The following is a 15681-nucleotide window of genomic DNA, read 5'->3' as shown; positions in this document are numbered from 1 at the left end:
AAAGTTAACATATTCACGGGAAAACTAGAAAACTGGAACCACGGAAGGGAGAAAAGATGCCAGCGGGGAAAAGGCGGGATTCTAGAAATCCCATGCCTCACGCCTGGAAATATGCCCCCTACCATTCCCCTAATCAAGGAAGCGAAGGCCCAGCTGGAGCCCAAGGCTGTCTAACCAAGGGGCTGGGCGCTGCCTTCAGATAGATGAGTGGTTTGAGTCTCTGGAAGTTCTGTCACGTCTGGTATTGAAGGATGAGAGGTAAGTTAACATCGACTATCACGTCTACAGCCTAATCACTTTTACAGTTTTTCCTCTTCTCCCTTTGCTTGTATCCCAGAAACTTACAATGTTTCTCCGTCTACGATCCCCCCCACCCCCACTCCACCTCCGCACCAGGGAAGATTTGCAATCTCTCTGCCTTCCTAGTGCAAGAACTTTCCATCCAGTTTTGCACACTTTGTGCCTGGGGTATTGAGAGGGACCACTTGGTGTGTCATCGACCCAGTCAGGACAGGGCTGAAAGGGGCCGGACACGTGGGGGAAGGGGATGATGCAAAGAAGAGAGTGAAGGCAGAATGAGGGAAGGCAGAGGGGGAGACATTGGGGAGTGAGGATGGTCCTGAGGAATGAGGGGGATGCCTCCCAACCAAATCATCACCACACCCCCCCAGCTGGGAAACATTTTGTCCACCAAAGTGCATTTATGAAGCAATTACCCACCAGGTGTCCCATTTTCTCATTCATCCAAAAACAAACAAACAAACAAACAAACAAACACTTTTTTAATTGAGCCCCTGCTGTATGCTTTGCACTCACTGGGATCTCAGACAGCTCTGGTACAGAGGAGGAAAACAGGCTTGTCACTTGGTCACAGAGGCAGGATTCGAACCCGAGCCCACCGGATTCCCAAACTCACAGATGGGTTTCCTCAAGATGGATGTGACAATAAGGTGGTGGGGGAGGGGGTCCAGGAAGGCCCTCCGGGCTACTCCAGGGAAGACCTTGGAGCTGAGGTCTGCCATGGCTGGGGTGGCTTTGTTCATGGACCGTCTCTCCTGAGCTGGCTCTCAACACCGGGAGCGGGAGGGGTGTCTGGCTAACTTCTTAGCACAAATTTCCCTTTAGAACCTGGAGCTCACTGTGGATTTTGAAGCTTAAAAACATTCCATCTCTCCTGGATCTCTAAGGAGTGGAATGTGGGGGCCGGGGGCAGTTAGAGGAGAGAGGAGCTCTGTGAGAATGGAGCTGTGGTCTCAGAAGGGAAGGGGGGAGCCCAGTGCTTGCATGGGATAAAGGGCCAGGCCTGCCAGAGTCATTTGGCTCATCTGTATGGCAGCAATGCCAACACCTGGGGGTTGCAAGTGTGTCTCGTGCACTGTTGTCTGGGATAGAGTTAGCGTGCAAACGGAGGGTGTCCAGCAGCTCCAGAAGTCCAGCCATATCTAGGGATGCTGCCCGGGGGCTGGGCCTATCTGGTTAAGGGCAGACATGAAGCCCTAAGGGGTGCAGTTCCGGCCCCCAGTAAGAAGTTCCTGAGAGCTGGAGTGGGTTGTCATGGGGATTACGCTGACAGTCTCTATGGCGATAGTTTGGTGGGGCAGGGCCCTGCTGACCTGGGAAAGCCTAGAGGGAAAGGTGTTCTGTGACCTCAGACACCAGAGTTTGGTCTCCATGGCAACAGCTATGGGGTTTCAGCAGCTTGGAGGCAGAGTTTGGAGGGTGGCAAGGAGCTGGGGTGCACTGGGGCAGCCTGTTCCCATGGTGAGAGCTGGAGAACTGAATGTTGGGTCACTCTCGGGACAGCTGGGGGAGGAAATGGTCTTCAGGGCTGTTGGTAAGAATGGGGACATTCAGAAGTAGAGTTGTAGCTCTCTGAAATCCCAGAGGTGAGATGGGAAACGTGTGGTATCCATGGTTACAGCTGGAGGAGGCAGGCACTAGCTCCATGGGTGTGACTGATGAGGGAAGGGCTGTATGACTAGGTTACAGGTAGAAGTTGGGCTGGTCGCCTTGGTAACAATGGGAAGTGGGACAGCTCGTCTCCATAGTGAGTGACATGGATCCTATGGATCCCTGGGCCCAGGGGATGGTCTCTTTGTTGACAGTTGGGAAAGAGGCCATCCATCAGATGGGAGCGGGTTTTCTCCCTCCAAAGAGATACCTGAGGGCTGGGGCACGGCCACCAGTCATGCGAGCCAGCTGGGGCATATCATTCTGTTTTAGTGGTGACAGACAAGGCTAGTCTCCCCTGAAACTGGAAGGGTGGGGGTGTTCAGGGTGACCTGGGAACATGGCCTGTTAATCGGCAAACTTCAAGGGATTCACAGGGGAAGGCAGCAGAATGGGAATACCCAATTTCCAGGTCACCACAGGGTAGAGGACAGAAGCCCAGTTTCCATGTGACCACGGGGCGTGATCACCTGGTGAACTCTGAGGTTTCTCTACGTGTGAGGGGGAGGAGGGTTCAGGGTCCAGATGACCATAAAGGAACAGTCTTCAGTCTCCAGGGAGATGCAGAGGGCCTGAGGCCACTCTCCAGATAATCCTGGGGGTCCAGCCTCCAGGAGACCGGGAAGAGGGGTGGTTCTGTCAGTTTTCAAGTAACCTCGGGAGGCGTGGCCAATCTTCAGGAGACCTCAAGGTTTGTTGGCCTCCAGGAGCCTTCAGGGGACATGGCCCATCTCCTGGGGAAGTCGAGGGAAGAGGGAGATCCACTGTCCAGAAGAGGTGGGGGCTTGATCAGTCTCCCGGAACTGGCAGTCTATGAGGACCCCAGGAAGGGCAGCCAGGGTTCAAAGACCACAGAAGACCTGGTCAGCCTGCAGGGTACCGCAGGGGGCGTGGCCAGTCTCCAGTCACGTGGTCTGTTTCCAAGAGACCGCAGAGCACTCGGCCAGCCGCCAAGCACCCAAACCAACTGCGCCCAGGGCCTAGACGCGCAGCGGGGTCCAAGCGGCCGGGTCGCGCGCGCCTCCCGCCCAACCGCCGCCTCCGGCCCAGCCCCAGCCCCAGCCGCCGGGTGCGGGGTCCGGCGCGCCGGGTGCACGGTAGCAATAGACGCCAAAGAGCCGGCGCGTGGCGTCGGGGAAGCCCAGGCTGCGAACGCCCGGCCGGCGGCCGCCGCAGCGCGCGCGCGGATTCACGATGGGGTAGCGCGCGCTCCCGTCGGCCAGCCAGCCCGCGGTGCAGCGGTCCAGCAGCTGCAGCTTCCACGCAGCGAACAGCTGTCCCACCTTGGCCACGGCCGCGCCGCGCGCCGCGCACGCACGCGCTGCTCCCGAGAAGGGCACAGGCCGCAGCGGCTTCAGGAAGAACACACGTCCTGCAGTGGAGTAGGGGAGAGTGGTTAAGGCCACTCCCGGGATCTGGCCTCCTCCGGGTTCAGAACGCTTTCCACCCCCCACGTGCCTGCAACCCAGGACCCCAGCCACAGGATTCAGGAACACCCTCTCTCCTGCAGTCCTGGACCCCAGCCGTGTCCAGGGTAGTTTTGGTGCCAAGCGATGCGTGATTGCTGCGCCATGGCAGTCCGGGGGTGGGATATCCTGGTCTGGACCCCCGAGGACCAGAGTAGATAGACGTGCTAAGAGGAGGATACTGAGAGGGTGGGAAAGAGACTGAGAGGGAGGGGTACTGGGAAGAGGGTTCTATGGGGGCGGGGCCTCACCGGCGGGGCGGACCCCGAGCCTGTGGAGGGCGGGGTCTCCTTCCTAGGGGCGGGGCCTACACACCCGGGAGGTTGGACGTGAAGCAGAAGGCGTCGTAGCGTTCTTCGGCATTGTGGCGGTAGCCGTAGTTGCGCACGCCCCCGGAGGCGGTGCGGCCGCCGGTCCCGGCGCTCCCGGCTCCGCCCAGGCCGCCGCAGGGCTCCCGGGGCTGGCTCACCGGGTACTGCACGGACCCGTCGCGCAGCCAGCCTGCGTTGCACCAGTCCAGGCCGTCGCGCCAGGCCGCGTGCAGCTGCTCTGCCGACGCCAGGATGCCGTCCTGCTCAGCGCAGGCGCGCTGCGCCTCCATGAAGGTCAGCTTGTAGCGGCCTCCACGGGGGTGGTAAGGGAAGACAACTCCTAGGAGGACGTACGTAGGGGGTTCAGCTGGGGAATCCCACCCCACCCCTACCCACCTAATATGTGGGGTGCTGCGTGACTCTTCAACCTAGACTTTCCACTCCATCCCTCACTCTGGACGTGGACCTGACCACGCTATTCCCAACCTCACAACCCCTTGTGATTCCCTTTGCCTTAAGTCTGGGATTCATTTGACCCTCCCTCTTAAGATACTTAATCTTATCCATTCCCTTTCCACCACGGGAGATCTGTTTATGTACTTTCCATTTCTTCCATCTGCTGAACTCCTATTCATCCTTCAAAACCCAGCCCCCACAACCCTTCTCCCTTCAGTCTTCACTGCTTCTGACACTCCCCCAGCACTGGGAGCTTCACGCTGGTCAAGCCCTGAGCTGATGGAGCTGGGAATGTTTGTGTCCAGTGCTGACTCCTCCACAGGGAGCCCCTGAAAGTATGACCTTGGGCAAAGACCTCTTTGATCCCCAGCATTGTCCAGGGCAGTTCCCACTGGTTTCTCTTCCACCTTCAGTTCTCATAACTTGCCCTCATTGGACCCACAGTCAACTCAGTTCAGCAGCATTGTGTGTGTGTGTTTGAGGGGCAGACCTTGGAGGGGCAGATGGATCTTTCAGCAGACACAGGGAGGAGCAAACAGGGGCCAAGAGAACACCTGGAGCCTGAAGACCAAAGCTTGAGTCCTAACTATGTCACTCACATGTTCCTCCAGCAAGGTCTAACCTCTCTGAGCCTGTTGCTCATCTGCTGGTAATAGCACCTCCCTCGAAGTTTTTGGGAAAATTAAACAAGAGATTCGTTTACTTTGGACAATAAGAAACCTGCTGCTATTATTGCTGTTATTTGCTATTGTTGGGAGGTACAGCAAGTGAGGGCTCTGAAATCTCTCCTAGAATCTTCTCAGGTGGACTGAGGAAGGCAAAAAACAGGTGGGAGAGAATTTTTCAGGTAGAAACCCCACCTCCCAGTTCCATAGTCAGCCAATCAGAGCATCCCATCTCCCAGTCACAGTAATTGGTTTATGGATGGGCACATGACTCAACCTGGGCCAATGAGGGACAACTCTGGGACTCCAGCTAGCACTGCGAGGAAATTTATTGCCAAGTTGGAGGATGGAAGCCTGGCACTACTTTTTGGATCCATCAGGGGAAACCTGCCTGAAGAAAGCCCACTTAGGGAAGGAGAACTGAGGGAGGAATTCCTGACATGCTATGAGTGGATGTCCCTGGATCTCAGCCCCAAGGGTTTCCCAAAGTCTGTACTATTGACATTTTAGACTAGTTCCTTCTTTGCTGTGGAGGGCTGTTCTGTGCATTGTAGGATGTACTGCAGCCTCCCTGCCCTCTGCCCACTAGATGCCATCAGCAACCCATTTCTAGACATTGCCAATGTCCTTGGAGAGCAAATTCACCTCAGATCAGAACCATTACCCTACCCTACCAAGCCTCAAATTCTTTTAGGCCAACTTGATTTGGTTTCTGTCCTTTGCAATATTTCCCCCTCTCCTCTCTTAGAAACATGCTTTATTCCGTCCACAAGCTGGTTACCTTCCAGGTCTAGCTTGACCATGCCAGTGTCATCCTCCAGCTCATTGGTGACCTCGCATTCATAGCGCCCATAATCCTGCAGCGTAACGTTTCGGAGAACCAGGGAGGCATCCCCGGGTCCGTCGCCCTGCAGCTCGGCACGCCCACGGTAGCTGCCAAATGCTCGGTGCTGGGGGCCCAGGGCCACGAAGACGTCAGCAAAGGCCAGTGGGTCCACCACCTTGGTCCACTTGAGACGGACGCCGTCGTGGTCGTGGGCAGCTGCCTCATAGTGGTAGCGGCAGGGCAGGACGATGGTGCCACCCCTGTGACTGACCACCTGCCCAGGCGCCGTCTGCACCACCACCGAGCCAGACTCACCCTCTGCGGGAGGGCCAAGCAGGGTTCAGAAGAGGTCCCAGGGGGCGGGGTGGGGAACGGGGGGAAGGGGATCCCACGAAAGTGTTGTGGCAAGAAGGCTTGGGCGTCGGTCAGGGGATCGTAAGGTTAAAGGAGATCAGGAAAGGGAACTGCGACTCAGAGGGGGAGGGGCGAGGGTGGGGGACTGTGACCGATAGGAACGCTCCATGCCCTACCCCCTACATCCTCCCCGCATCCAGGCAATCACATTCGGCCACTGCTTCTGCGGGGCAAGACCGGCTTCCGCTATCCAGACTCACCGAGCACGTGCACGACCTTCTTGCGTCCGCGCTGCGCCCCTGCTGGGGCCGTGAGCAGCAGGACTCCCCAGGCCGCTGCCCAGAGCGCGCCGGGACCGAGGGCCGCCCGAGCACACACCTGGGGGCAAAGAGTACTCAGTCCAGCCTCCTGGACTTTGCCTGTCGTAAGACTAACCCCCCGACCTTCCTTCCCCACCGCCAGGACTTCTCGCATGCCCAGGTCCCCACCCAGGCCAGGGTCCCAGGGGACTCTCTCAAGGAGAAGGCTAGCAGACCTTCCCAGCCCTCACCCCCTGTCCCCCGCACTCTCCCCGGACTTCACACTCTAGCTCCTACGCAAAGCCCACGCCCCTGGGCTCACCTGCGCTCTGTCCAGCGCCAGCAACCCGCCAGATCCCTTAACCCCAACACCGGCCGCCCGGAGCTCCGCCCCCTTCTCAGGCCGGCCCTGGCCGGGATCTGGAGGGAGGCGGGGGGAGGAGCTGGAGCCGCGGCAGCGGCAAGGTTATCCGTGCGCCAGGAGACTGCAGCAAACCGGCCAGGGTGTGCGGGCGGCGGGGGGAGGCGGTGGGACGCGAAGGGGTAGAGCCACAGAGATGTAGAGACACGGGGAGAGGGCGAGGAAAGGGAAAGAGACAGAAAACCAGGGAGAGATGGGGGTGGAGAGGTAGAGACTCAGAGAAGGGTATGGAAAGATGGAGAGACAGACTGAAAGGGAGAGAGCAAAGACAGGAAGAGGGGAAAAGAGAAAGAAGAGAGGGCTTGGAGGTAGGGAGAGACGGAGACTCAGAGGAAAAGAAAAGGGATCAGGAAGACAAAAAGAGGGAGAGAAAAGTAGGGAGAGGCAGAGAGGGATATAAAATGAGAGGCAGAGTTCGAGAAACAGAGATACAAGAGGGTGAGAGACGGAAGGGATGGGAGAGACAGAGCGGAGAGAGACTGAAAAGAGGAACCCGGAGGGACGTAGATTAAGACACGGAGCGAGACAGAACCCCAGAGAGGGACCTACCGGGACCCGCGCCCGCGCCCCACTCACCATCTTGCCCGTGCGGCCCCCGCCGAGCGGCCCCTACGCGCCGGGACTGCGCTACCCGCACACCCAGGAAGGACTGGGCCAGTCCCTTCGGGCGGCGCAATCCCGGCGTCTGCCTGCAAGGGGTGGAGGGAGGCGGATGGGGGTGCGGGGAGGAGCTTTAAAGGCGACGCGGCCACGCGCGCTCCGCGAAGAAACCCGGGCGCGGGCGGAGGAAGGACCGCACTGGACAGTGAATGCAGGACCACGTCGCTGATTCTGTTGGGTGATCTTGGGCGGGCAGAGGAACCTCGGGTCGTCAGTTTAACTCTCTTTAAGATGGAGGAGGGGGGCCCTGACGGTCTTCCATCTAGGATGCCCACGGTGAGCCAGAGGTCTGAGTAACCTGGGAAAGGGGCTTGGCTTGCACGTCAGTTTCTCCATTTGTCACTTGATGGCCATCGCCGTGTCCTGGGCTCTGACACCCAAAGGTGCTCACTCTGCGGGGTGGGACCCCACAATTGTCACACACTCTGCAGAGGGAACCTGCAGCAACAAGTCCATATCTGACTGTGCCTCTCACCTGCTGCAGGACCTTAGAAAAATGGCTTGGTCTCTCTGACCCTCAGTTTCCACCTCTGGGAAATGGAGTGCTGGTTCTTTGGTGAAGAGCCAATGGTTAGACATATGATAGGAGCCTAATAAATGTCAGTAGGAGCGGGAGCAGGGGAGACTGATCAAGCCCCTGACCCACTCTGCTGCTGAGTCATGCCCAAACCTGGCCCTTCACTCAAGTTCAAAAATCCAATCAGGAAAAAAATGTGCCTTTCCCCCAACCCCTTGGCAGTTTCCTCAGCCTCAGTTTCCCCAAAATATGAGCCAACCATACAGCAGAGGCAGGGTTATAGGGCCCATGGTTAGATGGGCTAGGCTGGTACGGGGTCCTTGAGCTCAGATACATCGAAGAGCCATGACCTCCAACCAGGACCTTGACTGCCTACAGGCTCAGTCTCCCCATCTGGAATATAGGGTGAGATCCAGCATGTAGCACTGAGTTTGGCCCTTGGTGATGGTATATGGTAGATGCTTAATAACTGGGCCACGCCATCATTTATTACAATTTATTGTCAGAGCCTGGATTTTGGATGTTTCTCTCCTGATTGTGACCTCAGACAGGTCTTTGGATCTCTCTTAGCCTCCGTTTTTCCCATCTGGAAGATGGAGCTGAACACACCAACCAGAGGCAGACTTCTGCTAGCCAGTACCTCGAGCTCCAATGGTCACGCTGGCAGTGATGGTAGGCCCCCAGGGAGTCTGAGAAGCAATCCCTCCCCTCTGAATCCTAAAACACTCAAGCAGTAGCAATACTGGGGCTTTAAAAGTTTTTAGTTTCTTTCTTTCTTTTTTTTTTTTTTACTAAAAGGATCCATGTGAGTATGATAGGTAAACTCTGGCATAGAGTAGTCTGTCAGGGATTGGAATACCGTGACAGCTGAGGGTCCCTGGGTGTCCCACCCCATGTGTTGGGCTGATACCACCATAGCCAGGACCAAAGACACCTGGAGATATACTTCCTGCCTCTAAGAGACCCAGCCCACCCTTCCCCAGGCAGGGCTCTTTGGGCATGAAAACAGAGTCGTAGGGAGTCCCCAGCTCTCTCAGTCCTCCTTCTTGTGGTGGGCCAGGGGACCAGGGGGCGGGCTCAGGAAGAAGGCAGGCCGCCACAGGCAGCGGAAGGCCAGCAGCTGGGGACCCAGAGCATACAGCAGGTTGCTCCCGAAGAAGCAGGCCCAGGCGTCATCAGGCACGCGGTAGGTGAAGGGCGTGCGCACGTGCATGGAGGCCCCCATGTGCGAGAACTGTGCCTGGTGGCCACAAAAGGAGGTATAGGTCTGGGGTCAGGAGAGAACAAGGCCCAGCATCCCTAATATCCCACCCTAGGGAGCCCAGAGGGTCCCTGTCCCTCTCACTGGCTACTGACCTGTCTCCCCTCTCTAGTCCATCTGTCTTCCTCTAAATAATGCTGTCACCACATTTCCTGTGCCCTTGTCCATCTGTCCGTGAGCTTCTTCCCAGCTGTCTCACCGGAACTATCTTCACTCTTTCTGTGGGGCCCACCCCATTTCCCATCTCCTTGATGTGGGTCCAGCTTCTCCTGCTCTCCCCTACCCCCAGGTAGCCTCTTGATTCTATAAATCCTCTTGATTCTACCCCCGAGATGTCTTCCTGGTCTTCACTGCTTGGGCCTGTGCCCAGGCTTTATCACTTTCCATCAGGAACCCTGAAACAGGCCCCCTTGCTCTGACTAGGCCCTTCACAGCTCAGACCACATGGCTCCCCCAAGCTCAGAGTTCAAAGCCCTCAGTATCTAGCTGTCAAATTCTCTTGCCTCTGACTCTCCGCGTTGTGGCTGTGCTAAACCACCATTCCCCTCTGTGTCTTTATGCTGTTCCCATTCCTGCAATGCTCTTCCTTGCCTAGAGAACTCATACCCATACAACAAAGCCCAGCTCCTAGGCTCACTCTCCTAGGCAATCTTCCCCTTCTGCAATTGCTCTTAGCCCCTAGTCTTGCCTCTCCCCAGTCCTGACCCCACGGGGTCAGGAGTGTTAGTGTTAGGTCCTTTCTCCCCAAGACCAGGGAATCCTAAGGTACGAAGCTGGGACTGGGGCCTCTTAGAGGCTCAGCAACCCCCCTGCTCAGGGAGAGCATGAAAGAAAACTGATGGGGAGGCAGAAACTTTCTTCCCTACAGACCCCACCTCTCTGCCCCCACACCCCGCCACACCTGGCCAACAGCTCCAGCAAACACCAAGGCCCAGTCAGGCAGCCAAGAGCAGCCAGGGAAGATGAGGCCGTAGGCAGCCAGGCCATAGAAGGGCAGCACGTAGAACATGTACACCAGCATCTGAGGGGGACACAACCCATAGGATGAGCAGTAGCTGCCTCCCTGAGCCCCCTGAGGTGGAGGCCCCCAGGGAGGATCCGGCCAGCCTCAGACCCTGCCCAGGATTGGGGGTGGGGGCTCTCTGAACATCGCAATCCTGTGCACACTGCTCCTCGATTTCTCTCGACCCACCCCCACCCCTGGCCACATGCACACACACACACACTGAGCCCACCCATGTTACTCCAGAAGTGGCATATGACCCGCGCCTGGCCAAATGGACCACTCCAGGCCCGCCGGCCATAATGATCAGCGAGAGGATGCACCTGTTACTCAGCGATGATGGCACGCGGGCCAATCAGAGCCTGTCTAAGAGATTTGTGCTTAAGCTCTGGAGAAATAATCGCTCACATTTCTCTGGGGTGGCTAAGTAGGGCAGATGGGGGCCTGCTGCTGCCCAAGGCTGTCTCTGCAATCCCACAGAGTGACTACCTCGGAGTGGAGTCCATGCAAAGAAAACAGAGCCCCAAGACAGAGTTATCCTCGGCGCCTAGATCCAGCCATACTTGAAGACCATACTTGAAGACTTGGAAGACAGACATTTTTGGGAGGACAACAGATTGATTTTTGTGTTTCTGGTACCTGCTTCCAAGAGGGCTTGCTAGACATCTACCCCTGGCAGAACCATATGGTCCTCTCTTCCCATCTGTCCTCTCACCTGCACCTTCGGATAGGCCACAGGGTCCCGTAGGTATGGCTCGTACTGATAGATGTAGACAAAGCACGCATCTGTGGGGCAGTCGAGCACCACCTGGGGCAGACAGACAAACCAACAACCCACCTCAAATATTTTTCCTACAAGAAGCCTTCTCCACCCTCCCAGGTGGGTTCCCTACCCCTTGCTTTGGCCTCCCCTAGCCTTGGTTCTTTCACTTTGGCTAGGAAGGTTACAGGGAATGGGGCTTTGTCATGGACAGACATGGATCACACTGGATGAAGAACTTCCCAGATGATCAGAGAGGCGAGCAGTGGCCTTTTCGCTTTGGTTAAAGGAAGATGATTCGTGGGGACAGGAAAGGGAGCTGGGGCAGAAGAAAAGCAGGCTGACCACTGCAGACTCACCAGGCCCCGAAAGAGGGTGAAGAACCCAGCAAGGGTGAGGTATATGACAAGGGCCAAGTCTACTGGACGTCGCAGGATACCCTTGCTTTGTTCCTCCTGTACCTGCCCCATGGGAGAGATACAGCGTGAGAAGTCTGGTATCCAACAGGCACTCGATAAAGGCTCATCCCTTCTTTCCTAATGGCCAAGGAGATCCTTCCAAAGAGGTAATCTTTTTGACCAGAAGCAATTCTAATGGGGGTTGGGGCGAGCATTCAGGCATGTCGGCACAACGAACTGTCTGGGGGCAAGGCACTTACCACATTGGGGGCATAGCAGGTTGGTGCCCGGGCCTGGTTGAAGACCCTCACGCCAGCCCAGCATGGGACTAGCACGTAGGGGATGGCAAGGAAGAAGGCAGGTCTGATCTCTGAGCTGTATTTACCTGTCATGGTAGGAGAGAGGGGGTGTCACTAAGCGAGGCTCCTCCAGGCCTGGCCAGACCCATAAATGAGTCACACCAGAATCCCTGGTTGGAAGCAGTAATTCATAAATGCAGTCCTTTTTCAAGCTCCAACACCTCTGGCTCCCCAGTGCTCATCAGATGGTGTCCAGACCCCTCAGCCTGGCCTGCCTCGATTTATTTTCTGGATATGGCTTCTTTCTCTCAGCTGTTCTTTGCTTCTCCTGAATACATCTTGTGTGTCCCTCTAGTTCAGCCATCCCCACACACTGGGCTGCCTCTCCCCTCTACTTCCCAAGACCTACCTATGAACCTTCTAGGCGCAGGACAGTAACCCAGCCTGAGGAGGTGGGATCCTTCAAAGCCAAGTCCTTACCAAGGATGTTTCCTGGGAGGAACACCAAGACGCTCATGACGAAAGATCCCAGCCAGTACAGTCCAAGGTTCCTGTATCTCTTCCTGGGGTGGAGGATGGAGGGGTGACCAACAGATGCCTGTTCCTGTCTCAGAGCCCTAGGCAGGGCCCAGGGTCCACCCTTGGCTCCCCAGCTCTGGGCACCTCCCATTTTTGTCCAGGACAGAAGGGACAACAGGGAGATGAATGAGGGACTGAACAGATCATCTGTCCAAGGACAGAAATGGTTGCTTAGGCACGGGGGTGTACAAGAGAAGAGAGCTGACTACCACTTAAAAACACCTTGGCATTCTGGAACCTTCTCTGGGCTACTCCTGGCTGGAGCCCTAGAGAGGACTCATGATTTCCCCTACAGACACTGCTGACTGTACCCAAACTTGGGACCCCACCTGAGGACTTGATCTCCAGGGTCCAGGTGCCACACCACCCCCACCCCAAACTCTAACCCTGCCCCATGCACCTTCTGCGGATGGCACCAGCCATGGCCAAGTAGAGGAGGTAGTGAACCGTGCCGTCCCAGTAGCAGATGAAGACTCCGTGTGCAGTGCGCAAATACGGCTCTCCCTGCCAGGGCAGATCAGGGCTCAGCTGTGCCGCAGGGCAGGAGGCAACCCGGGCAACCCCTACGTACCTCCTTGGTAAAGAATTCCATGAAGCTCCCCGCATAGCCATCTTCCTGGAGAGCAATGAGGAGATCCACCACCGAGGTGAAGGAGAAGACAGCGAACACTGCGGGGAGAGTGGGCGGAGCCTGTCCCCGGTGTGGGCGGGGCCTGAGGCCCCGAGTCTGGGACCCAGAGTCGAGGCAAGGAACCACACCCAATTGCTCCCAGTTGCTGCTTCACAGGTCACATGACCCACAGCCCTGTTGAGGGGGCACAGTCCTGCCTTTGGGAGGCCTCAGGCTGAGAAGCCACTGACCCTGCCCTGAGGAAATCCCAAAGTGATGAGGAAGTATGGTCTTTCAGGGGCTCCCAGTCTGATGGGAAGAGACAGTCCTGCTCTCAGGAGCCCCAGGTCTGAAGGGGGAGGCCCTCTGAGGTTCCCCAACCAATGTGGTCCTCCAGTGTCTTTGAGGTTCTCCAGCCTGATGGGAGCCCTTCAGGGGGATGGAGGAGGCCCCCGCTCACACAGTTCTCTCTGACTGACTCACCAGCATAGAGTGGGTCATAGTAGATCTCGCCGGGGGACAAACTGTAGATAGCCACAAAAAGCAGGCCCAGGATCAGGGCACTCATCAATGCCAGCCCCAGGGGGCTGTGGAGAGGGAAAACAAGTCAGAGAGGCCAGGCTCCATGCTGAGGCCCACCCACCCTGGTGAGGGCAAAAGCAGATTCCAGGATGCTCCAGATGTCGACACTGAGGTGTCTTTCCATCCAGGAATCTTGTTCCCTGCAACTGCTCTTTTCCATCCCTAGGCAGTTACCTGAGCTGTTTCTCCCTCCTGGGACCTTCTTCTAGAAGTCTCTTCCACTTGGCAAACCCCTACTCTTGCTTTGTGGCCTATCTTTCATGGCTTCTCCTCCAGGAAGCCCTCCCTAACTCCTTAGAAAGAATCATTGCCCTACTTGGGCCAAGTACAGAGAGGGCATCAGTCAACTCTTCCTGACTATACAATCCATCCCGTATTTGGCACTTGGTGGTGTCATTCAACACCACCAAGCCCCTCTGTGGCCAGACCCCCTCCCAAGCCTGCAAGGTCTCTAGTACTCAGCCCTGTACACCTCACTTTCTGAAGCTCCTGACTCCTCCCAGCTGAAGTCCAAAAGCTTCTGTCAACCACACCCCACCCCTGCCCTGATCTGTCCCATCAACCAGATAAGACAAGTCAACCAGTTGCATAGATAAGAAATAGAAGTCAGGTTGGAAGCCTCCAACAACAGGTGGGCAGAGTGGGTGGGAAAGCTAACCAGGGTCCCACACTCCCCTATACTTCTCCAGGCTCCTACCTTCTCATGGACCCCTCTGACACCTAAGATTCCCATCCTGGTCCCATCTGACCAACAATGACAATTATAGTAATCAGATAAGACCATACAAGTCTTAGCACACAATTTATAATCCTTAACTCTACCTATGAGCCAAGGTCGAGGATTCTGTTCATTATACATTGAAGAAACTCAAGCTCCCAGAAACAACCTGACTCACCCAGGATCCAGGGGGAATGGAGCCAGGAATTTGTACCCAAGGAGCCAACCCCACAGTCAAGACTCTCTCTACCCCATGTCTTGAGTGGAGCTAGGTATGAGGGGCCTACAGATGCCCAGTACCCAGTGGCAGGATCCACAGGACTGGGGTCTAGGGTTAGGAGGCAAGGGAGGTCACAGCATGTAGGCGAAACTGAGGCTAAAGACAGGGTGGGCCAAACCTTAGCAGAATAAAGTCTCAGGCCTGAGACAGGCAATGGAGGGGCTATCTGCTAGGGGTGGTAGAACAGAACTAGAGTCCGAGTGTGCCTGTGTCAAGAGCTGGGTCATTAGGCCCTTATCTGGGGCGATACTTTGACCTTTGGTAACTTTGGAGCTGGGCACATCCCTGGGAAACCCCAGAAACCCTCCAAAACTCTGTCCTGTGTGGGGTGAGGGTGGGGGGCTCTCCTTCTCAACCTTTCTCCTCAAACCCTAAACGTCCCCAGAGCGGCCCCACCCCCACCACACAGCCCGCTGGCCGGCAGAGAGGGGAATTCAGGTTGGATGAGGCTGGGGTAGTTCCGGCCTAGGTCCCTTCCTCCCGGCGGGAGCTGCGCAGGGGCTCCGGGCTCCGGGGAGCCAGGCTCGCCGCTCGCTCATCTTCCCTCCCAGCCACTGCCAACCCGGCCCCGCCGCCCGGCCCCCCTCCCGGAGGCTGGCCTGGCCCCTCCCCTCACGCACTGCGAGAGCGCCGAGACGTGGTTGAGCGCGTAGGACAAGGGGAGGGCGCCGAGCGACAGAGCCGCGATCTTGCCGGCCAGCGGCGGGATGTCCATAGTGGCGGCGCCCGGACCCCGGCTCGGTCGCCGCGCGGCCTCCAGGGCGCCCGACTCTTCTGCGGCCGCGCGTCTGGGTTGGGGGGTTGCCAGAGCCCCGGTCCGGCCCCGCCCCGCCCCGCCCTGCGCAAAGGTCGCCCCCCGCTGCGCCTTGGTTCCCGCCGCCTAGCCTAGCCGTGACCGTCCCCCGCGCTCCCGGGGGACCTCCGAGGTCCGTCCCCCTGGAAGCGGTCCCTTTCCTCAGCCCTCCTCCGCGCGTCACCGTCATCGGACTAAGCGCGGTTTCAGTGGCCTTCCCCGCCGCCCGGCCTTGGCTTCACTATTAAAGTCTAGAACGCCGTGTTGCCCAACGCTTCCGCTCTTGAGGCGCGGGACTGCAACCTGGAGGCCCTGGGCCAGATATTTCAAGCTAGGGGAATTTGTTCTCCAGGCCTCCTTCTGTACTTCTGCTTTCTACGTCCTAAGCCACCTGTGTACCTACCTCGACTCTGAAGGGGACCCTTTTAAATGCCACGTTCCCGAAACCTTTCTCCCCCTAAGATGAAGGGGAC

The 15681-nt window shown here is 57.2% G+C and overlaps 2 protein-coding genes across 2 annotated transcripts; both read right to left on the bottom strand.

Annotated features, from left to right (window-relative positions):
* Positions 1-765: 765 nt before the first annotated feature.
* Positions 766-7762, bottom strand: HAPLN4 (hyaluronan and proteoglycan link protein 4; the record flags this gene model as incomplete). Its single annotated transcript, XM_080815354.1, has 7 exons — positions 766-3322; positions 3732-4067; positions 5630-5992; positions 6289-6406; positions 6650-6770; positions 7333-7437; positions 7752-7762. 7 exons carry the CDS (start codon positions 7760-7762, stop codon positions 2931-2933), a joined length of 1446 nt encoding a protein of 481 aa, XP_080671480.1. The 3' UTR covers positions 766-2930.
* A 645-nt stretch (positions 7763-8407) lies between these two features.
* On the bottom strand, positions 8408-15327 carry TM6SF2 (transmembrane 6 superfamily member 2). Its single transcript, XM_080807141.1, has 10 exons — positions 15036-15327; positions 13319-13422; positions 12797-12894; positions 12626-12729; positions 12127-12209; positions 11608-11732; positions 11309-11410; positions 10905-10997; positions 10088-10207; positions 8408-9165 (listed from the first exon to the last, which is right to left on the bottom strand). Exons 1-10 carry the CDS (start codon positions 15128-15130, stop codon positions 8959-8961), a joined length of 1131 nt encoding a protein of 376 aa, XP_080663267.1. The 5' UTR covers positions 15131-15327; the 3' UTR covers positions 8408-8958.
* Positions 15328-15681: the final 354 nt, after the last annotated feature.

Source organism: Martes martes (assembly GCF_963455335.1).
Source record: "Martes martes genome assembly, chromosome: 1".
In the NCBI taxonomy this organism is placed as follows: Eukaryota; Metazoa; Chordata; class Mammalia; order Carnivora; family Mustelidae; genus Martes; species Martes martes.
Note: the sequence above shows the minus strand (reverse complement) of the source record. Positions and strands in the feature narration are given on the sequence as shown.